The 22,256-nt window shown below is 42.5% G+C and overlaps 3 protein-coding genes across 4 annotated transcripts; 2 read left to right on the top strand and 1 right to left on the bottom strand.

The window, feature by feature from the left end:
* The first annotated feature begins 23 nt into the window (after positions 1–23).
* On the top strand, positions 24–11,393 carry ei24 (EI24 autophagy associated transmembrane protein). The gene is made up of 11 exons (XM_085288187.1): positions 24–179; positions 1,266–1,402; positions 2,796–2,941; positions 3,151–3,211; positions 3,355–3,421; positions 3,507–3,631; positions 5,772–5,891; positions 5,991–6,102; positions 6,510–6,621; positions 9,832–9,906; positions 9,990–11,393. Exons 2-11 carry the CDS (start codon positions 1,361–1,363, stop codon positions 10,150–10,152), a joined length of 1,023 nt encoding a protein of 340 aa, XP_085144313.1. The 5' UTR covers positions 24–179; positions 1,266–1,360; the 3' UTR covers positions 10,153–11,393.
* A 562-nt stretch (positions 11,394–11,955) lies between these two features.
* Positions 11,956–18,917, top strand: stt3a (STT3 oligosaccharyltransferase complex catalytic subunit A). Of its 2 annotated transcripts, none has more exons than XM_085288185.1 (18): positions 11,956–12,050; positions 12,762–12,882; positions 12,977–13,037; positions 13,127–13,248; positions 13,365–13,510; positions 13,967–14,057; positions 14,226–14,332; positions 14,418–14,582; positions 14,740–14,920; positions 15,005–15,160; positions 15,249–15,340; positions 15,589–15,744; positions 16,827–17,015; positions 17,147–17,263; positions 17,340–17,442; positions 17,635–17,823; positions 17,984–18,099; positions 18,546–18,917. In XM_085288185.1, the coding sequence occupies exons 2-18, from the start codon at positions 12,795–12,797 to the stop codon at positions 18,582–18,584; spliced, it is 2,118 nt and encodes a 705-aa protein (XP_085144311.1). In that variant the 5' UTR covers positions 11,956–12,050; positions 12,762–12,794; the 3' UTR covers positions 18,585–18,917. The 2 variants fall into 2 exon arrangements, with proteins under 2 accessions (XP_085144311.1, XP_085144312.1); XM_085288186.1 differs by lacking the exon at positions 11,956–12,050 and adding an exon at positions 12,190–12,212.
* Positions 18,918–19,353: 436 nt separating this feature from the next.
* LOC146565211 (uncharacterized) lies at positions 19,354–22,212 on the bottom strand. The gene is made up of 7 exons (XM_085288183.1): positions 21,961–22,212; positions 21,612–21,692; positions 20,837–21,522; positions 20,422–20,740; positions 20,271–20,331; positions 19,942–20,197; positions 19,354–19,845 (listed from the first exon to the last, which is right to left on the bottom strand). Exons 2-7 carry the CDS (start codon positions 21,651–21,653, stop codon positions 19,581–19,583), a joined length of 1,629 nt encoding a protein of 542 aa, XP_085144309.1. The 5' UTR covers positions 21,654–21,692; positions 21,961–22,212; the 3' UTR covers positions 19,354–19,580.
* Positions 22,213–22,256: the final 44 nt, after the last annotated feature.

Here is a 22,256-nt window from a genome sequence, read left to right as displayed (position 1 = left end):
CTTCGCCTTCCAGTATTGAGGACTACGCTTCCCATGCTCCTTCGAGGTTGGAGCTTGCGCAATTTGTTTTCCACGGCCCTAGCTGCTGGCAGTGGCTGTATGCTGTTTGTTGTGTTTACATTAAGGAAGAGAAAGAAAGAATTTCCCAAGCTATTGTAACACCGTGGCTGTCGCATGAGGTAAGCACCAGACCTTTGTTAAATGTGTGCTCTATCTGTCTGTTAATCATTTGTATGGACGTTAGCAGGAAGAAAAAGTCTACAGTTAAATTAGTTGTTGAGCGATAATTTAGCTAGCATCACAAACAGACAAGCTAGTTGAACACTAAAGAAGCGAAAGTCATCGATTACAGGGCCATAGTCAACATGCTGAACTCTATATATGAGATTATGCCAGTTTTAGAGGATTTTTAAGCAGACCACAATGAGCCAGTTAGCCTGAGTGTGTGTTATCATCTTTTTTGCGCTAACCCACTGAGTCAGCTTGCTAGCGTTGAATAAAACAGTATCGCACAGAGACAATAGGTGGACAAACGTTTGCATCTTAAGACAAAGGAGAGGACATCGCTGGTGTATAATGTCACCATGCAACAAATAAGACGATAGCAGCGTTTATGAAACGCACATAAGCTTTGCTTCTCTTAGCAAGGCATTAGATGCTGATAGATTTTGTCCAGAAGTTATTAAGTTGTGATCTATATGAAACTCGTTAGGTATTCTGTAAGAGCACGTGTTTAGTGTGCGGACAAGTATTTTTAGAAAGATATATATCTATATCTATATAGATATAGATATCTATATGTCAAATGTTGCTGATAATGGTTTTTAAAATAAAGACTTACATCATCATCAGCTTGTGAAACACTAAAAACGGTGACCAAATATCAAAACTCTGAGAGAATTTGCCAAACATTGTATTGTTGAACTTTCTTAGTATTAGAAGGCTTTTTCTGATGTATGTAAAACACAAACTAATGGAGGTTTATTTTTATGGATGTGCATGGAAAACTACCAGGTTTAGAAAGGCTACTGTTTGTAAAAGCCAAATGATAAGCTTGTTATACAGGTAGCTGATTCATTGAAGAGGTAAAAACATTAAATATTATGTGACAGTTGAGTTAACAAAAATCACAAGAAAATAGGTCTTCAAGCAGTTGTGTGTCTTAGCAAAGCAAGTAGCAAGAGCTGTTAGCATCTGCATTTCAAAGGTTGAAGGTTTTCCATTCAGCCCCTCACTTTGTTTCCTTGGGTTTTGGTTTGTTGCAGGTTACTGGGTGAGCCCCTCCCTGCCATGAGAGCGGACCACCAGGTCACCAGCCCCCCCTCCTTCTGCAGTTGATGGATCTGCAGCTGGTGCAGAGATGACAGACAGCGTCAGGGCTTTCCTCCGCGATGTTGCGACGGTTAGCAAACACAAAGACACTGCACTCATAAATAATTTATGACATAATGTGCAAGTATGTAGTGTATGCAAACTGAAACAGAAACATTCAAAACAATGGACCCATTCAGCCCTGCTGGTTGAAACAGTAGAAAGAGCGAGCTGAAGATCGTAATTCTGACTGATTTCTGTGACATACACATGATTTAGCAATCTTAATGTAGATAGTATGTTCCATCCATTTGGTGTCAGAGTTTTGGATGTTAAAGTTCTGCGAGTAGCCAGTTTTGAAACTTGGCAGCCGACATCTTGGAATAAGCCCAGACTCTCATTTTTAAGTCTCTTTCTAAATAAAAGTCGAGCGATCATTTCAGTGGCCACTGGGACAGAAAAACTGCTTGTACAGAAACACAAGTCATATTCAATAAAAACAATTTCACAAGTTTGGAAACTTTGCTCTAAGTTTAAAGAGCTTTTTTGCCTCTTAAGTTACACTGTTTAACATCATTAATGCTTCAGTAACGGTCCAGTGCAGAGCCAAAATGAACAGCTTCTCTACTCAACAAATGTCACGCTAATTCACAATGTGGATCCACAGTAGGGACATAACGAGCAGAGAGAGGTGCCTCCATGCAGCAGAAACTGTGTTGAAACCTCTGCTGTGTCCATGCATCTGTGCAAACACGAGGTTGTTTCCAGTTTCAGCACTCACTGAGTGCATAGAAATACTCATCAGAAATTGAATCTGTGACTGAAGTGTAAGAAGAAGAGAAACTCAACCAGACAAAACCTCCAAAGACACAATAATGTTTGCATATGTTTCTCTAAAGAGCTTTACTGTGAAGCAAGTTCATCAAAGCCAGGTTTTCTGTGGATTAGCTGGCTTCACAAAACCTAAAACCCCAGGCATTGGTCAAATCAGGACATCATCAGCTCACCCATGGAAATGCATGCAATGAAGCTTGCATCACACAGTTTGAGCTGATGTTAATGCCAGAGGTGGATGTTGCTCTGCAGTTACTGATTCAGCAGATCATTGGCAATGTTTAGGCATTATTCAGTAAGGTCTTTAGAATGACTCATTCTTTTACAAATGTTGGTAAAACCAGACTGCATGGCCATGAGACTGACAGTGTTTGACTTCAAAGATTAAGATGTGTGGCCATGACCATGCAAAGCACAGTTGGCACTACTGTAACTACAGCTGGGCTCCAGTGACGGTGTTATTAAGCCATACTTTGAACCTGTGCAGCCTGAACGTGTCCGGGTTACTTCAAGAGCCTCCAGAAATAATATTTGTCTTTGAAATAATGTCAAATGTTCTTTACTGACCTCACGGGGATCATTCATTACAGAGAAGATTTAAGACTTGTAGAAATGCTCCGACTGTCTCTTTTTGTATTTATGCTCTACAGGGGATCAAGGACTCCATATTGGGGATTGGAACAATCTCCAAGCTGGATGCTCGTATCCAGCAGAAAAGGGAAGAGCAGCGGAGGAGAAGGGCCAGCGGGGCCCTGGCACAGAGACGGGCACAGAGTGAGGAGCGCAAACCGGACAAGTAAGCACCCGAACACATTTTGGTCGCATTTTGTTTTCTTCACTAGTAAATATAATAATGTGTGAATTACAATATGTTATCTAGTTGGGGCCATCATCATATCCACCCTGCAAACTGCAGCACGCTGACAGTTCTCAGGAGTTTGTTTAGAAGCAATGAAATCAAGTCATGCGAAAGTGAAACATTAGTGTTGTTCATTTTTTTTCTAGTGATCCCAAAGTAGCCAGCAGGATTTTTCAATGCTGTGCCTGGAATGGAGGAGTGTTCTGGGTAAGCTTAAACTGTTACTGCCTCAAATGTGAAACATCATTATCCACTAAAGTATCAAAGCTGAATACCAAAGTTAAACAACCACGCTATGCAGGGAAGCACAAGTTAAAGAATAACAAAGGTATTTCTCTTTCTCTTCTCAGCTCAGTCTGTTTCTCTTTTACCGGGTGTTTATTCCACTCCTGCAGGCTCTCACGGCAAAAATCATTGGTATGTATGGCTGCTGCTCAATCTGGACCAAGTTTTCCGGTGTGTTACGGGAAGCAGATAATTAACAAAGCTGTTTTTACTCCAGGTGACCCCTCCCTCCATGGCAGTGTGTGGTCCTGGTTAGAGTTCATCCTGACGTCCGTCTTCAGTGCTCTCTGGGTCCTCCCCTTGTTTGTCCTCAGCAAGATTGTCAATGCCATCTGGTTCCAGGTCAGGCCCTTCTTTAAAATCAGACTTCCACGCCATGCACACGAGATGGTAACTTTTTTTGTCCCCTTCAGGCATCGGAGACTGTTATTACTTCTGGTGTACGATTTTCTGTAGTAGCATTCCACTTTAGCTCACAGCGCAGTAGACTATACTGAATCAGTGTCAACTGCTGAGATTTATAAAGCCAGCGCTGCCTCAAGGGCTGCTGACTCTTCCTTTGCAATAGTTCAGACTGCTCTCTCATCAGAAATAGCCCCAAAATGTAAAGAAAGACAGAGGATACAGAGAAGAAGGGGTGTTTAATAATGTTCCCTCTAAACTGCGCGTGTGCACAATTGCGCACTGCTGGCACGTCTCTGCGCACAGAAAATCTGCGTTGCACACAAAAAAAAATCTAACCTGAATTGAAATTAAAATTAAAACTTTAACAATTCTGTTTTGCAGTGTTAGTCAGTGACTGGCTGCTCCCGTATGGGATTACAACGATGCCACCTTATCCCATAATCCAGCCAATAATGCGATTCACATTCGTATATACGCAGCTAATCAACGTGGTTGACAGGCTATGACAGCGTCCTTATGTGCCGACGCCGGTGTTTTAGCAAAGTGGCTGATGTGGAGTGAAGCCACGTTAATGACAACGTGTACAACCATTGGAGATGTGAGCAGGACAGACGGAACAACTGACGGAAAAAGTGCACACGTCTGCTGTTGCTCACAGTGGTCCAAGTGTCCGCTCAGGGAGTTTGTGTGTTCGCTCAGACACATGAAAAATTAGAGGGAACATTGGTGTTTAATAAAGTCAGCTGTTAGATGGTATTGCAGCGCTTTATTAATAAAGAAGCTGTAGACACAGATGTTGCTTCTATTCATGGATGAGGCCATATGTGACGTTTAATTATACAGAAACAGTCTAAGGTTAAATTTTTGGTGTCCTTCCTGTACAACTATTTTTAATACAAATTTGGATATTGTGTAAAATGGAAATAAAAGCTAAATATGATTATTTGCAAATTATAAAAGCAACTATTACAAACTAAAAAATGTTGTAATAAAAAACCCCTGAAGTTATGCAATGCTGTGTGCACCTCATAACTATGTTCTTTAGCAAGAGATAAGTAAGTGTAACAGAGCATCCTGGTAAGTTAGAATGGGGTCGTGATTTTTAATAACTCAACCATACGGTTACAGAATAATGTTTCTCACAGTAAAGAAAGTCGTGATTGGTTTATGCTAGGGTCCCACAGCTTAAAAAAATAACTTTAATCAACCCAACACCAGAAGTAGCACATCCAACACACCACACTGCTGACCACCAGAGGAGACTACCAGCTCATCATCAGGTGTGATTTCCACACGTAGGAGCAGATGAGCCAGGGAAAGGAAAGAGGTCTCCAGAGCACTCACCGATTCAGCAGAACCTAGTGGCATGTGTGCATCATGTCTTTGATCTAACTGAATATGAATCAATTTGTGACTACCACACTAACAACAGAAAACCGAAAATATTGTAAAGTATTTTTTAATGGTTAAAACAGATTAATCACCCTGCCTCCACAAGAAAGGGCTAATCACACACCCTTCTTCTGGCTGATGGAACAAGCACAGTGCCACACACTGTCAGAGAAATGGCCCACTGGTGCTGCCGGCGACTCTCATCGGTCTCATACTCCTGACTCTGATGAGCAAGTGGAAACCAACTGTGCTCAATCACAGAGCTGCAGAAAGGGTGATACATGAAGAGACAGGAGAAAGCAGAAGCACTATGGGATGTAAAATAATATGGCACATAATATTATTCAAATATTCCCTCTATTAATTCAAGTCTTTGTGCACAATATACAAGGCTGAAAATCAATGTGAAATGAGCATTCTATTAAGATCTTAAAAAAGGGCATCTTTGTCAAACAAGACCGGGCTGTTTTCAGCACGATAATGCCAAAGCACAAAACCTCAGACCTGTCGATGAACTTCTGACAAACATTTGTTGTTGTGGTTATTTTGAGAGGATGATATTCGAAAATAAGAACTGGAAAACATTTCCCCAGCAGGGTCAGATGTCCATTACAGAGTTAAAAGCAGTTATACGTCCTGTTTGGCTGCAGTGACACTGATATCATTACGTTGCTCTGTGTTATAGGACATAGCTGACCTTGCATTTGAAGTGTCTGGCTGTAAAGCTCAGCCATTCCCCAGCGTCAGTAAGATCATCGCAGACATGCTTTTTAACCTCCTCCTCCAGGCGCTCTTCCTCATTCAGGTACATTTTATCCTTTCTTTAAAATAAATCTGCATAGCTGCCTGTGTTTCTCACTTTATTCCAACGAGTGTCGCTGTGTGTATTTTTGTGGTCCTCCAGGGTATGATCGTTAGTCTCTTCCCCATCGATGCTATTGGACAGATGGTTAGCCTCCTCCACATGTCTCTGCTCTACTCCCTGTACTGCTTTGAGTATCGCTGGTTCAACCATGGTGAGTCCTCTGTCAGCTTCTATACAGACACAGACTCATCTGAATTCAATGGGAACCTCTAAACCAGGGGTGTCAAACTCAAATACACAGTGGGCCAAAATTCAAAATGGAACAAAGTCGCAGGCTAACATTAATATTTATTGAAAAAAAAATCTTCCTCCAGATGTAAGAATGAATCTTTTCTTATGTACTCAAACAAGTTTTGCTGAAAAACTGAATATGGAACAAGCAAAGCTTAATACTAAACAATATATATATTAGCTGTATAATACCAGTAGGCCAGCTCTAATAGTAATTTGGTATGGCTTCGCGGGCCAAATGTAATTAGGCTGTGGGCCAAATTTGGCCCGCGGGCCAGAGTTTGACACCTATGCTCTAAACGATGTGTTTTTTTGTGTTTGTCTAAGGCATCGAGATGCACCAGCGGCTGTCCAACATTGAGAGGAACTGGCCATATTACTTTGGCTTCGGCTTACCCATGGCTCTGCTGACTGCCATGCCCTCATCATACATCATCAGGTTAACACTGCGTGATTTTTTTGTGATCATTATTACAAGTATTATTTTGTTTGTGGTCCATTTTCCAGTCATGTTTTTTTTATTACACTTTATATATACAGTGGGGCAAAAAAGTATTTAGTCAGCCACCGATTGTGCAAGTTCCCCCACTTAAAATGATGACAGAGGTCAGTAATTTGCACCAGAGGTACACTTCAACTGTGAGAGACAGAATGTGAAAAAAAAAAATCCATGAATCCACATGGTAGGATTTGTAAAGAATTTATTCGTAAATTAGGGTGGAAAATAAGTATTTGGTCACCTCAAACATGGAAAATCTCTGGCTCTCACAGACCTGTAACGTCTTCTGTAAGAAGCTTTTCTGTCCCCCACTCGTTACCTGTATGAATGGCACCTGTTTGAACTCATCATCTGTATAAAAGACACCTGTCCACAGCCTCAAACAGTCAGACTCCAAACTCCGCCATGGCCAAGACCAAAGAGCTTTCGAAGGACACCAGGAAAAGTATTGTAGACCTGCACCAGACTGGGAAGAGTGAATCTACAATAGGCAAGCAGCTTGGTGTGAAAAAATCAACTGTGGGAGCAATCATCAGAAAATGGAAGACATACAAGACCACTGATAATCTCCCTCGATCTGGGGCTCCACGCAAGATCTCATCCCGTGGGGTCAAAATGATCATGAGAACGGTGAGCAAAGATCCCAGAACCACACGGGGGGACCTGGTGAATGACCTGCAGAGAGCTGGGACCAAAGTAACAAAGGTCACCATCAGTAACACACTACAACGGCAGGGAATCAAATCCCGCAGTGCCAGACGTGTTCCGCTGCTGAAGCCAGTGCATGTCCAGGCCCGTCTGAAGTTTGCCAGAGAGCACATGGATGATACAGCAGAGGATTGGGAGAATGTCATGTGGTCAGATGAAACCAAAGTAGAACTTTTTGGTATAAACTCAACTCGTCGTGTTTGGAGGAAGAAGAATACTGAGTTGCATCCCAAGAACACCATACCTACTGTGAAGCATGGGGGTGGAAACATCATGCTACGGGGCTGTTTTTCTGCCAAGGGGACAGGACGACTGATCCGTGTTAAGGACAGAATGAATGGGGCCATGTATCGTGAGATTTTGAGCCAAAACCTCCTTCCATCAGTGAGAACTTTGAAGATGAAACGAGGCTGGGTCTTCCAACATGACAATGATCCAAAACACACCGCCCGGGCAACAAAGGAGTGGCTCCGTAAGAAGCATTTGAAAGTCCTGGAGTGGCCTAGCCAGTCTCCAGACCTCAACCCCATAGAAAATCTGTGGCGGGAGTTGAAAGTCCGTGTTGCTCGGCCACAGCCCCAAAACATCACTGCTCTCGAGAAGATCTGCATGGAGGAATGGGCCAAAATACCAGCTACTGTGTGTGCAAACCTGGTAAAGACCTATAGTAAACGTTTGACCTCTGTTATTGCCAACAAAGGTTATGTTACAAAGTATTGAGTTGTATTTTTGTTATTGACCAAATACTTATTTTCCACCCTGATTTACGAATAAATTCTTTACTAATCCTACCATGTGGATTCATGGATTTTTTTTCACATTCTGTCTCTCACAGTTGAAGTGTACCTCTGGTGCAAATTACTGACCTCTGTCATCATTTTAAGTGGGGGAACTTGCACAATCGGTGGCTGACTAAATACTTTTTTGCCCCACTGTGTGTGTGTGTGTGTGTGTGTGTGTGTGTGTGTGTGTGTGTGTGTGTGTGTGTGTGTGTGTGTGTGTGTGTTTTGAATATATTTCTACAGAAATATATTCAAAACTAATGAAAGGCACATATTGGAGAACAAAGTGCTCAGAAGTAGGTGCAAAGGACTTGGTCTGAGTAGAGAGTCCGTATGTGAGTGGCCTGAGTGATGGGGGTTACTAAGACCATGGCTCCGACTGGTGAAGAGGGTGGGGGGATAGTGTTTGTTAACAGTCCGAATGGCTCAGGGGAAGAAGCTGTTTATGAGAGTGGAGGTGTGGGACCTGATTGACCTGAGGTGCCGACCAGCGAGTCAAACAGTTGTTGGGAGGGGTGCAAGGGGTCACGTGGGATGGCCCTGGTTTTCCTGAGACAGGAGGATCTGGTGATGGCCTCCAGGGGTGGCTGAGGGCAGCCAGTGATTTTTAGGGCAGTGTTAATTACCCTCAGTACAGCCGTCCTGTTCTCATTATTGTCCCCTGTGTACCAAACACCCAGGCAGTAGGAGAGCACGCTCTCCACTGAGGAGCGGTGAAGGCCAGCAGCAGCTTCTGGTCCAGGTTATTCTTCCTCAGGACAGGAGGAAGTGCAGCTGCTGTTGGGCCTTCTTTACCAGCGCGTTGGTGTTGTGGGTCCAGATCAGATCAGCGGAGATGTGGCGTGCCCAGAAAACTGAAGGTGGAGACAGATTCCGCCTGTTCTGCGTTTATAATGAGAGGTGGACCTGTCTGTGTCTCCTGAAGTTCATTATGAGTTCTTATGTTTTAAGGACGTTCAGCTTTGGGTTATTTCTTGAGCACCACCGGGACAAGTTTTCTACCTCCACCCTTTATGCTGTCTCATCTCCATCAGAGTATGGCAGTGACAAATAGCAAACATCAGAGTCCACACTGATGCCTGGCAGGTGTGTTCACACGTAACAAGGAGGAGTTACTGTACAGTTTTATAGATAATGATAGGAATGATTTCCTGAAGTGTTCTTTATGGCAACGCTGTTGAATTATTCTGAGGGAGATGGAGCTGTGCTGCCTCAGAAGTGCGCAATAGAGATGGGCTGTCCATGATGGAGAGCAGTTTGTTCAGCGACCTCCTAAACCTCACTGACTCAAACGCCTCCAGATTCTGGTCAGTGATGGTTCCAGCATCTCTGGGTCTGTTGCTGACCCTTCTCCCCAGCATATAACAGCAAAACAGATGTAACTCGCTACCACAGACTGGTAGATCTCCACCATCCTGCTGCACTCATTAAAGCTTCCTGAGCTTCATCAGGAAACAGTCTGCTCATCCCCTTCACTTTGAGAAGGAGAGGAACTCCACTATTTATAATTACAATATATTACAAAGGAGTAATTAGTTATAAATAAATATAGTGAATGGTCACAAACATGTCAGAACTTTCTAATAGAGAGGAATCTGGAATTTGGACCTTCTGCTCTGTTTTTAATGGTTTTTAAATGCTATCTTTGTTTCCTATGCAGCGGTTGCTTGTTCTCCATCCTTTTCCCTCTGTTCATCATCAGTGCTAATGAGGCAAAGACACCAACAAAGCTGTAGTGAGTGTCCAACAACACACTGTAAGAACAATAAATAAAAGGATCTATTTCACAAGTGACTGATGTCGATTTCACTCTTCCAGCCACTTCCAACTGCGTCTCTTCTCCCTGGTCGTGCTGATCAGCAACAAGCTTTTCCACAAGACTGTCCACCTGCAGTCATCACTGACATCATCTGCCTCCACAGAGAGGCTGTCAACACCTCACACCTCCCCGACCCGCCAGAGGCTGCTGCCCACCCAGTGAAGGAGATAGGATAGTCACCAACAAGCGGTTTCACTGAAAAAAAATTTTTTTTTTCTTTTTCTAGAAGGATCGCCCTTAATGAAGATGAGTTCAGCTGGTTCATGTGGTTCAGGACAAAGGGTTTACATGTTTTTGTGTAATCTGTGCCGCCTCAGTTACTCATTTTTATCCACCTTTTCTGTGTGACACAAAAATCGACTGACCTGTGCCTCACACTCAAAACACTTTAAATACTAAGATCCAGACTTCTTTTTACTTTTCTTTCTTTCTTTGCATAATGTGCCATTTGAGTGACTCTCCTTTTAATAAATTACAGCACAAGACATCACAAAGTTTTAATTTCTTTAAGCAAACGTGACTAAAGAAGGATATTTTTCTCTTTGAAGGGGCTTTTTTGTGTTCAGAAGCAAAGCACAGGTGTGTTTTCTTAAAAGTCACATTCCTCCCTCACAGATCCAACACTTTCTTGCACACGGACGTGTTTCTCTATTAAATTCTGCTCTCCTCACAGTCCCGTCTGCAACCTTGTACAGTTATAAAGGGAGGCTTTTTAGTTTGAAATCCCCACAGCTTTGTTTTCAGTAGAGTACAAGCATCGTTTCAGGAGCTGCTATTAAAAGGCAGAGTGACCTTTTTGTAACGGAAATCAACCAGAAATTCACTTGTGTGCATTGACATAACTGTTCCTCTGCGTCCCATCCCAAAAATAAAAAGTCTGGATTCTGCTGTCTAACGTCACAATACACACGGCTACACCGGCAAAGGGCAAGCTTCATTAGAGCTTTTAGTGTATTGATAGATGAGACGACACTGCCAAACTGCTGCATCTTTAACTTTACTTTGACCACTTCAACGCTAAGCTCTGTCACAAAGGAGTCATGTAGCTCGTAGCTTTACAACAGACGGGTGATCAGCCTCGACTCGCTTGCTGTAGTGCCCCTTGCACCTTAAAGAGAGCTTGATGCAAATATAACTGATCCCCAAATATCATTGGCTGTTTGGTTATTTGTGCTGTACATAATGTTAATACCTCCTGAATGTTCAGTCAGAAGCCCAGCGCCACACAGTGACCCCACCCCAACCTTTGTCTCATCAGAGCTCGTGGATGTGGAGCGGGGCCATGATTTTAAACAGTGTGCAATTATTGTAAGAAGAGCATAGTGTTTGTGCAGACTGATATTTGTGAGTGAGGTTTTGTAAAAGTAATACTTCTAATTTGAATAAAATTGGTCAGTATTCAATATTTGAGCTCTTGTGTTTCTGTGTTTTTTGTTTCTCTACGACATTTCAAACTCAGCATTGCAAAGATAAGGATAGATAAAGGATTTATATCACTGAAAATCAGATTAGGTCCTTGGGTTGCACTCCAAATTGTTCATGGTTGATAAAAAAAAAATGTTTCAGGCATCTAACAGAAAGGTATCAGAGATGTTTTGAAAACTGGCTTAACACAGATGCAGATGGACTTTTGTACTTGATTGAGCTAAAAAAGACCTGTGATTAACTGATCACCAAAAGATACAGTGGGAGGATTAATTATTTTTGGGCAGTTTTATTTTAATAGAGAGAGAAAGAAAAACTTTACTCAAAAGTAACACGTTGATTTGTAAGAGGAAACAACGTGAAAAATAATGAGAATGAATCTACACCAACGAAATGAGGTGAAAGTATTTTCAACCAACAGGGGGCTGTGTTCTTTTCTCGGTAAGGACACGTCACTACACTACAGCGGCGGGGTAAGGAACAAAATCTGATTGACATCCAAAGAACCAATAAGATACGAGAAAATAAAACGTTGAATGACACATAACCAATAAGCACGCAGTATGTTCTAGTCGGGGCGGGATTAGCTCTTGGTGAGGGTTGTGTGTGAAAAGTGAGTAGCAGGAGCGGAGCGGGTAAGTGTCTGAAGATTACATATTAAAAAGCGTTAGCTTTTCCAGGACTACCAGTTTTTATTTTCTGTTGCTATATATGAAGGAGATGCAGATACTTCTTTTTAAAAAATAAGCCAGGGAGTTGGCGCGTGACTGTGGTTTTCATTAAAAAGAGGCTAGCAGGTTAGCCTAGCAACTAACACACTTTGAAGTGGATGCAAGCCGGCCTGACGCTAACTAGCAATAAGACGCTGCACAAACTACAACTATGCCTGAATGCACTTTATATGTGCAGTTGTTGAGATCTGGTTTAACCGTATTAGCTGCCGTTCATTTGCTCTTTCGGTGATGTGGGTTAGCTGTCAGCACTTGAGGCTCGTTCTGATAGTGGTGCTGTCTTGAAAGCATGAGGGCTCGTTGGAGCTTAGTGGTTCGACACTTTTCGTAAAACCTTTTTAATGCACATGTGAAATAGACGGGCACAAATCCATGCAAACGGTTTCCAGAGTGTCTACTTCCTGCTTTGTGACGCCACACGTTAGTGCGTGGCCTTATGTGGTTGGGCTGGACGTGGAAGTTAACTCCTGACATCTGGATTGCTGATTCTGTTTCTTAGAACCTGACTTGGAAACATATTCCGCGGGATTTTTATACATGCATAAACATATGTCTAAAAGTGCATTTGTAGTGCCTTTTCTATTGTGCTTAGAACCATTGTCTTTCTCCCATTAGGTAGTACGGGTAGCTTTCCCTAACCTCGCCAAGATGACCAAGCTGGGCTTCCTGCGTTTGTCCTATGAGAAACAGGACACGCTGCTGAAGCTACTGATCCTGTCTATGGCCGCTGTCCTCTGTGAGTCCTCTGCTCGCTGAATATGATAGCATGGACAACACTATACAACACACACATCACAATGATCCATGTAATCTTTCTTTTCCCTCCTCAGCATTCTCCACCAGGCTCTTCTCCGTGTTGAGGTTTGAAAGTGTCATCCATGAGTTTGACCCGTAAGTACTGTCTGCATCATCATTCATTACATTAATAGTTTTTCCTCCTGAAGAGTCCTGTCTCACCTTCACCTTAATGTCACAACCAGGTACTTCAACTACCGTACCACCCGCTTCTTGGCAGAAGAAGGATTTTATAAGTTTCACAACTGGTTTGATGACAGGGCTTGGTATCCTCTGGGGAGGATCATTGGTGGCACCATTTATCCGGGTAAGACCATAAATTGTCGTAAGATTCTCCTGTCGTGTGGAGCAGTTTGTGTGTTACGTGAGTTTTTGAAGGCTCACGTCAAATTATGATGGTGTGCTTCTGTTTTCTTTCTCCAGGACTGATGATCACGTCTGCTGTCCTGTACCATGTCCTACATTTTTTCCACATCACAATTGACATCCGTAATGTCTGCGTCTTCCTGGCTCCCCTGTTCTCCTCATTCACCGCCATAGTCACGTACCACTTAACCAAGGAGCTGAAGGTAAAAAGAAAATCACCCTATAACACAGACACATTGTTCATTAAGAATCATGTTACAGGAAAACAGAGGCGGTGGTTTACGACACCAACTCTCTGCCATCTATAATCCAGTTTTGAGATCCTTCCCAGACGCCTTAACACCTACTCACATCCTGGGCCATCTGACCTCAGGAAATCGCATGATAGGGTGGGGCCAGGTTTCCCAATGAGCTCACCCAAAACCTTGGCTGATTGTGACCCACACCCATTTTCACACCTTGGCTCATGTGATTAGGTAGAGGACCATTAGGGGGTCCATTCTCCCTCTCAGACTTAAGCTCCCACAGAGCTTAAATGAAAGTGTGTGAAAGTGGCTTAAGACTGTTAGAACAAAACTGAACATGGTAAAGACTCTTTATTGCAGGACTGTGGTGTTAACCTACACTAGTTTTAACTAAGTGTGTTTTTGTCTCTTCAGGATGCAGGTGCTGGGCTCCTGGCAGCTGCCATGATTGCAGTGGTACCTGGTTACATCTCTCGTTCTGTTGCTGGCTCCTACGATAATGAAGGTAACAGAAACTCAGTGGCTGCTCATTTTATTCATCAGTCAGAAAGTGCTTTTTCCCTGGTAAACTATGTTATATATTCAGTCAATAATGAAAGTAAAGCTGTAGCATTAGAGGATATACACCGAAAGTGCAAAACAGTATAATAAGAAAATGATCCTCCCTGCTCAGGTATTGCCATCTTCTGCATGCTGTTGACCTACTACATGTGGATCAAGGCTGTGAAAACAGGCTCAGTGTATTGGTCGTCCATGTGTGCGCTGGCTTACTTCTACATGGTGAGGAGATGCAGCTGATCTGCATGTTGTACTGAGTGCATTACGAGGTGACTTTGGTCATGAAATGGTCTCTGTGTGCATTTAGGTTTCCTCCTGGGGTGGCTACGTGTTCCTCATCAACCTTATTCCCCTCCACGTCCTGGTTCTGATGCTCACAGGCCGATTCTCACACCGCATATATGTGGCTTACTGCACAGTCTACTGCCTGGGCACCATCCTCTCCATGCAAATCTCTTTTGTTGGTTTCCAGGTAAAAAGAACAATCTCATTTCATCACCTGACACACCCTCCTTCCAGGACGGTTTTTTGTTAAAGATTAAAAAGTAGTGATATTCTCATGATGAGAAGTTTCACTTTGCTTTGTATCACACTGTTCAGTTCCTTGTCTCCCTTTTTTCATTTACCAGCCGGTGCAGTCATCGGAGCACATGGCAGCCTTTGGCGTGTTTGGTCTGTGCCAGATCCATGCTTTTGTGGACTACCTGCGCAGCAAACTCAATGCTCAGCAATTTGAGGTGCTGTTCAAGAGCGTCATCTCTCTGGTGGGCTTTATCCTGTTGTCTGTAGGTGCTGTTCTCATGCTGACAGGTAAGAGGATTAACAATAACAGTAATGAATGGGAAAACCTTTCTAAAAGCTTTTGACGTGACATGATAAGCACGTTTCTGTCAGGTAAAATCTCTCCGTGGACCGGGCGTTTCTACTCCTTGCTGGACCCTTCCTATGCCAAGAACAATATTCCCATCATCGCCTCTGTGTCCGAGCACCAGCCTACCACCTGGTCCTCATACTACTTTGATCTGCAGCTCCTAGTCTTCATGTTCCCAGGCAAGGCAGCAAAAGCACAGCGTAGCACTGGCTTAATATTCTGTAATCACTCTATATTTCATTCCAGTTTACCTTTCTCTTCTTACAGTCGGTCTGTACTACTGTTTTAACAACCTGTCGGATGCCAGGATCTTCATCATCATGTACGGCGTCACCAGCATGTACTTCTCAGCTGTCATGGTACTGCTGCCTAAATGCCCTTCTTTTATTTTCTGTAAACGTGTGTGTGTGTGTGTGTGTTACACATGCCATCTGAGACAGTTGTTTGCTTCTGGGATTTTAAAAGCAACCTGATAGCATCACTTTTACACCATTAAATGTAACCGAAGCAAACAAGAAATGGTGTCTAGGATGTTGTATGCGCCCCGTCTGTGTCATATGTTGGTTGTTTTTGTTTTTTTTAACTGCACTGCTTGTTTCCTCCTCAGGTGCGTCTGATGCTGGTACTCGCTCCGGTCATGTGCATCCTGTCAGGCATCGGCGTGTCCCAGGTTCTAACCACTTACATGAAGAATTTGGACGTCAGCCGGCCAGACAAAAAGAGCAAGAAGCAGCAGGATTCCACCTACCCAATCAAAAATGAGGTGAGTTGGCTGACAGGATAAGCTTGCTGTGTAAGGTGGTGACAGTGACTTTTGTTATGCCATGGTCGTGTTGTGACATGAAATCTGTGCATTCGGACAGGTTGAACCTGTACAAAAAAAAAGAACTACTGATTATTTTAAATAATCCATCATTGTCAAGCTCTCAGCTCAGTGTTTTATAGTCTTGATTTTCATGTTTAAAATCTTGTCCAAGAGAACACAAACCTTTTCTTCTCTTCTTGTATTTGATATTTCATGCAACTTGAAACAGATACTACACTTAAAGGTGAATTGTTGTATAATTACTGTTAGGTTTACAAACAATTGTGGGATAGGTACACTGCATTGTTGAAGGTTCACAACCTTGACCAAATAAATGTGTTTAGTTGAGATTCTTCCTCATGATTTAGATGATTTTTCAGTGTAGCGATGGGTGCAAAGCTACACCAGTCTGACCTGCACCTGCCAAGAAATATAACTATGCATTTACACAGATCTCAACAGCTATGATAGATCTGCTTGATGGTAATATGCAGTGTGACCTCAGTGTGTTGACAGCACAAAGATGAGACCTCTATAAAACAAAATGGAATTTGCTGCAATTGCATCTAGTTTGTGCTAATGTTAGTATCCTGGCAGTCTTGATGTGCTGTTGACAAAATGTATATACTCAGTGTTTCCTCCTTCGTGCGTCTCAGTGTCAGTAAATGTTGTTCAAAATTTGTTTGCTCCAAGTCAACATAAGCACTCCATTTTACTTGTGCCTGCAGAGCAATGCAGACACTCCCACAAAAATTATAAGTGCAACAACAACGTTACTCACTAGAGGGAATTAAACACACAAATGAGACTTTAGAAGGTTCTCTCTACACTTTCTCACTTGAGTATTTGGCTGTTTTCACCTTTGAGACAAAACTCAAAGATCAGAGAAATCTCCTCCCATTCTTTATTTCACACTCCCTCAATTTATTCCATTACCCGTTAAGTGGCCCAGTTCCTGGTTTTAAACTACCTGATCCCAAATAAAGTGTAGTAATAATGAATATAAAAGCATGTTGACATGGTCTGTGTAAACCTACCAGGTTGCCAGTGGGATGATTCTGGTAATGGCTTTCTTCCTCATCACGTACACGTTCCACTCTACCTGGGTGACCAGCGAAGCCTACTCCTCTCCATCGATTGTCCTGTCAGCCCGTGGAGGTGACGGCAGCCGCATCATCTTTGATGACTTCAGAGAGGCCTACTACTGGCTCCGCCACAACACACCTGAGGTCAGTTAATCCCACGTGAGGAAGAAAAGGTTGATCATTAAACTATAGATCGTTGTCATGAGTGATCAGCAGTCACAGCCGTTTGATCAGATTTCCCATCTACGTGTCTGAGTGTTATTTTTCCTATCCAGGATGCCAAAGTCATGTCATGGTGGGATTACGGATATCAGATAACTGCCATGGCTAATCGAACCATTCTAGTGGACAACAACACATGGAACAATACTCACATCTCCAGAGTTGGACAGGTGAGCTGGGTGACCTTTAAGGTGAAATTGTCTATGAAATGCTGCTGTGCTGACCATGCTGCCGTTTCTTTTGCAGGCCATGGCATCGACAGAGGAAAGGGCCTACGAGATTATGAGAGAGCTCGACGTCAGTTATGTTCTGGTCATCTTTGGAGGGCTGACGGGCTACTCTTCAGATGGTACGCCGCCTAATACTTTATAACTAGTGCAGCATGTAAGGTGTTGTGTTTTTAAGCTTCTAAATAAGTGAAATTGAATTTTAGGAGTTCCATTTTTTGTCAACTCATTAAACATTCAGCACATGAAGTAAGACATTGCTGTTTGGACGGTTATGAGCACCTTTCTAATTGGTGTATGTGTTTGCATGACAGACATCAACAAGTTTCTGTGGATGGTCCGTATTGGAGGAAGTACAGACACCGGCAAGCATATCAAGGAGCACGACTACTACACTCCCACCGGAGAGTTCAGGGTGGACCGCGAGGGCTCGCCAGTCCTGCTTAACTGCCTCATGTACAAGATGTGTTACTACCGCTTTGGCCAGGTCTACACAGAGGCCAGTGAGTGCTTCTAGTACCTTCTACCCCTAGTCTGATCTATTTATCACTTTATATGAGCCTCCTAAATTCCAACTGGAGGAATGTGATTCAGAAATTAAAAAAACAAAACAAATACACAGCCAGTGGTTTTTCTGATTAATTCTGGTTCCCTCTTTTGCAGAGCGCCCACCTGGTTATGACAGAGTGAGGAATGCCGAGATTGGGAACAAAGACTTTGAACTGGATGTACTGGAGGAGGCTTACACAACAGAGCACTGGCTGGTTAGGATATACAAGGTAAACAAGCTAACTTTGTCTCTATAACAGTTGTTATAGTTCTGTATTTTCATGTTGAGTGTTTGGTTCCAGATTGTTTCCATTGTAGGTTTACTCATTTCAGTTTTTATCACTTTGTTTTTCTGATTATTAGAATATGAGGGGAATTATTGCTTAAAACTGAATCAAGCTTCTCACATGCTTATCTTACATTATAGTAAACATTGTTTTTAATTTAATGAAATGTTATGACTAAACTATAAAAGCTTAAGTTTACTGATTAATGCAAATTCTTGTGATTTTACCTTTTAAATCACTCAAAGATTAGTTTGTTTGAGGACGGTCTTTTTTTGGTTTTTGTCTTTTTAATAAAGTGACCTTTCCACAGTTTAAAGTTAAACTGTGTAAACATCTAAAATCAGTTTCAGAACAGAACTTTCTAAGCTAAGTGTTCTCCTGTTCTTTAGGTGAAAGATCTGGACAATCGGGGTCTTTCAAGGACATAAGGCGCACAGACAGCAGTGAAAACGGCCTTTAAGCGCACTGAACGCCTTCCTCTGTGGTCAGCAGTCGAGCGGGAAAAGAGTACCTTTTTTATATGCCTTTTGTTTGGGGGAAGAAAATGGCATCACACATGTCTCCTTTTTCTTTATAGATGATTTTCATTTTTTTTTAAATTTTGTTTATAATGAAACATCTCATCTGGGATCAGAGGGAGATGATGTCAAAACGTCCAGTTTGATCTAGGAAGTGTATTTTGCCAAGAGGTGGTCATTTGTGAGCGGTTGAATTTTTACAATGTGGTCAATTAAAGTGGGATTAAATCGGAATACAACTGAGTCTTTTTTTTTTTTTTTCCTTCCCCGTCACTGAAATGAAATGCAGTGTAGGCTGTAGTCAGCTGTTGATATTCAGTTGGATCAGTTTTGTTGGCTGCCCGATCCTCTTGTTTCTCACGCTTTGAACAGTAGGCTAGGAGCAAAAATGTTTGTAGAGTTTACTGCTGACCAACCACGCTTGAGCAGGTAATGGTTCATATGGAAAGCAAGAAAATGATTGGATTTAGTCTCCCCACTCATTTTCTGCCAGGGAACAAATTATCCATGAGCTACTCTGGAAGCTCTGAAATGTGATGGTCCGACATCAGTGAACAACAGCCAATTAGCTGCCAGAATGTAGGGTTACTTATCATAATTTTAACTCTTGCTCACTTTATAGATGGAAGACAGTTTCAATTCATTACATAGGTTCTATAAAAAGATGCACTCAAGACTTCATTTTTTAAAGACAACTTCAGAAAAGTGTTTAATTGTCGTAAAGTGTTAACTTTAGAAAAGTTAGTATTCAAGGAAACAAAGCAGGACAGCATGAACATAAATACAGTAAAATATTTCATATTAGGACAATTCAATATTAAAATCATCTTTAAAGTGTCAATTAGGTTGAGTACCAAGCATTGCTGAATACACCCCCCCTTAGAAATAGTACAAATATAGGTTTCTTTAGAGGCTGGACTTGTCCGGGAGATCCGCGACGAGTGCAGTGTTCTTTCTGTAGATGTAGGCGTTAGGATTATCATCCAGCTTCACCAGCTCAGCCAGCGATGACACGCAGGGATCGTGATCGACGAGCATCTTGGGCAGCTGGCTGGATTTGTTGTGGATGCGGGAGGAGCGGCGCACAGGTGTCAGAAACTTGAGATCATTAATGTTGCTCTTTCTCCTGGATGCACTCGTGCCGACCTCGCCTTCAATTGTTTTTCTGACACTGAAATGTTGAGAGAATCATTTTGTAAGAGTTAAGAACGAAGTGGCTCAAATACTCAACTGAATAGATTTGCTAAGATAAAGTTGACCGGCTCACCTTTGCAAGTATGGCGTTGTTTTCACGCTGTATTTGATCACTGATGCATCCTCCATCTCTGGAGTCGTCTCTATCACGTCGTCATCATCACTTTCTACATAATCCAGCTCCACTTTCTGATCATCGCTTTCTTCTGCTTCATCCTTCACCTGCTTACCAGCATCCTCAGGCATGTCAATCTTCAGTTCCTCCGCTTTACATTCATTTATGCTGTCCTCCATTTCACTGTTGCATTTATCTGTCAAACCTGTGAGTTCTTATCAACACAAATGACAAATATGTAAACAAAGGCATCAGATATTTAAACTGCATAATGCTGATTATTTTACCATTGCTACATCTCGATGGCGTTTCCATGGCCTCCAAGGCATCACAGAGATTCACAACAATCTATAAAACAAAGGGAGATCTTTGATGTTCAATATTATACATTTTAATCGAGCTAATTAGAGGATGAAACCATGCTCCATTTCTGCTTACATCATCCACTCTGTCTTGTGACTCAGCAGACAGATCCCCATCAGAAGTTTCTAGGTCTAGTGTAGTGTTCATGATCACTGGAGTTTGGCTGGATGCTGTTGGTCCTGCCCTCTGAGTATCTCCACAGGAAACAGTGCCTACAGCAGTGTCAGCGTTGTACATTTCCAGTCTTGGCTCAGGCATGTGGCGTGCAGCAGGCTGAGATTGAAGTTTGACGACAGGTTTTGTAGAAACGTTGGTTTTGGAGGGCTTTGCTGTCGACATGGCTGGTCTCTTGAGAGCCTTACCCTTTGAAGCCAGCCACTCAGCCAGTTTTGCTCTGTAGAAAGCACATAAATAAATTACCTTTTTTTTTTTTTTTTTTTTTTTAAATTGTAATATAGCAAACATCGCATGTATGTGTGGAACATCTTACTTTCTCTCTTCTGCAGTCTCCATAGTAAATCTGTATTGACTGATAGTGTTTGAGGCAAGAGGCTTGCTGACCTTCTTGTCAGGTTCTGAAATCTGTGTCTTTGGGTTGTGAGTCCCACCTGCCTTGGTGGGAGCCACAGTAGTGTTTCTAGAGCCAGCAGTGGTTAGTGTTGCTGGGACGATTCTTGCAGGCGGGCGAGCAGAGGAGAATCCAGCAGGACGACGACTGCTGGCAGCAGGCTTGGAAACCTGAGCAGGTCCATCAGACACAGACTTGGACCTCACTGGTGCAGGTTTTTGAGTACCATGTCTCTGCATCTCAGCAGCAGATTTGGACCTTCTTCTTGCCATTTTTCCAGGCCTTTGGTTCTCCATTTTCAGTGCTGATGGGTTAGGATCCATCATACCTGCACTTGCCTTCCAAATAGACCCAATTTTTGACTGGACAATCTTTCCTTTATACATTCCTAGAGCATTCCTTGATAACGACACAGCAGCTGGTGCCAGTTTCTGGGCCTCAGGCACTGACCTAGTGTCAGTTTGTTTAGCCTTAGCTCTAAGGGGCTGACTCTTTGGTAGGGTCTGCTGTTTTGGGCCATTTTTCAGTTGGAATGGCACAACAGATGTTTTCTCTCCTTTTATAATTAACTTTCTTTCATGTGCAGGCTGGGCATTTTCCTTGTTTTCCTGTTACAAAAACAACAACAACATTACATCATGATATCTTCTAAATTCAAGATGGGCTTTCAAAAAAATGTCATGTTATGTCAGCTTACTTTCTTACTGATGTGGTTCCGTCTTGAAACTGCAACTTCCATTGTGTAGCCCCTCAAAACTGCTTAAATTAGTCAGGAATGCTGGAATGTGAGCAAAGCAAGGAATACACTGCGTGATTAGTTATTAACATCATCTTGCACGCGAAGTGCTCGAAACTCAATAATTTAGTAAAACCGACGAACTTAAACTTCACTTTACGTGTTGAATACGCATATGCAGTACTCTGTCGTAAATTAACGTTAGCTAGCTAATATAACCTTAAAGAATACAAGTTGGACATAATGAAAATTTGCCGTTAGTCTCCGATAGTGGGCTAAAGTAATGCTTATATATGAAACACTGACTTACCCCTTTGTTATAATCTTCCAAGAAACCCCTCCACCTCAGCCCCACAGCTCAATCTGAGGGAAAAACACGCCTCGTTTTGCTTCTTCAGGATTTGACTTGGCGCTGCAGCGCTCCAATTGGCCACCTCTGTATCGCGAGAAACCAAAACCAACCAATAAAATATCTCCAAACTAAGCGCGAGAACAACAGATAACGTTATTCTTCCAGCCCTTAGGTTTTTATCCCCCCTTCTGTTTAAATGTTTGAACCCAAATAAAATTCCTGTAATACCGGTCCGTGCTGACCGATACACACCC

The sequence above is a fragment of the Mchenga conophoros genome, linkage group LG10 (genome assembly GCF_057382185.1).
Source record: "Mchenga conophoros isolate Kocher_MC1m ecotype Shallow Benthic linkage group LG10, M_conophoros_male_GT1.1, whole genome shotgun sequence".
NCBI classification, from domain to species: domain Eukaryota; kingdom Metazoa; phylum Chordata; class Actinopteri; order Cichliformes; family Cichlidae; genus Mchenga; species Mchenga conophoros.
This window is presented reverse-complemented; position numbering and strand designations above follow the sequence as displayed.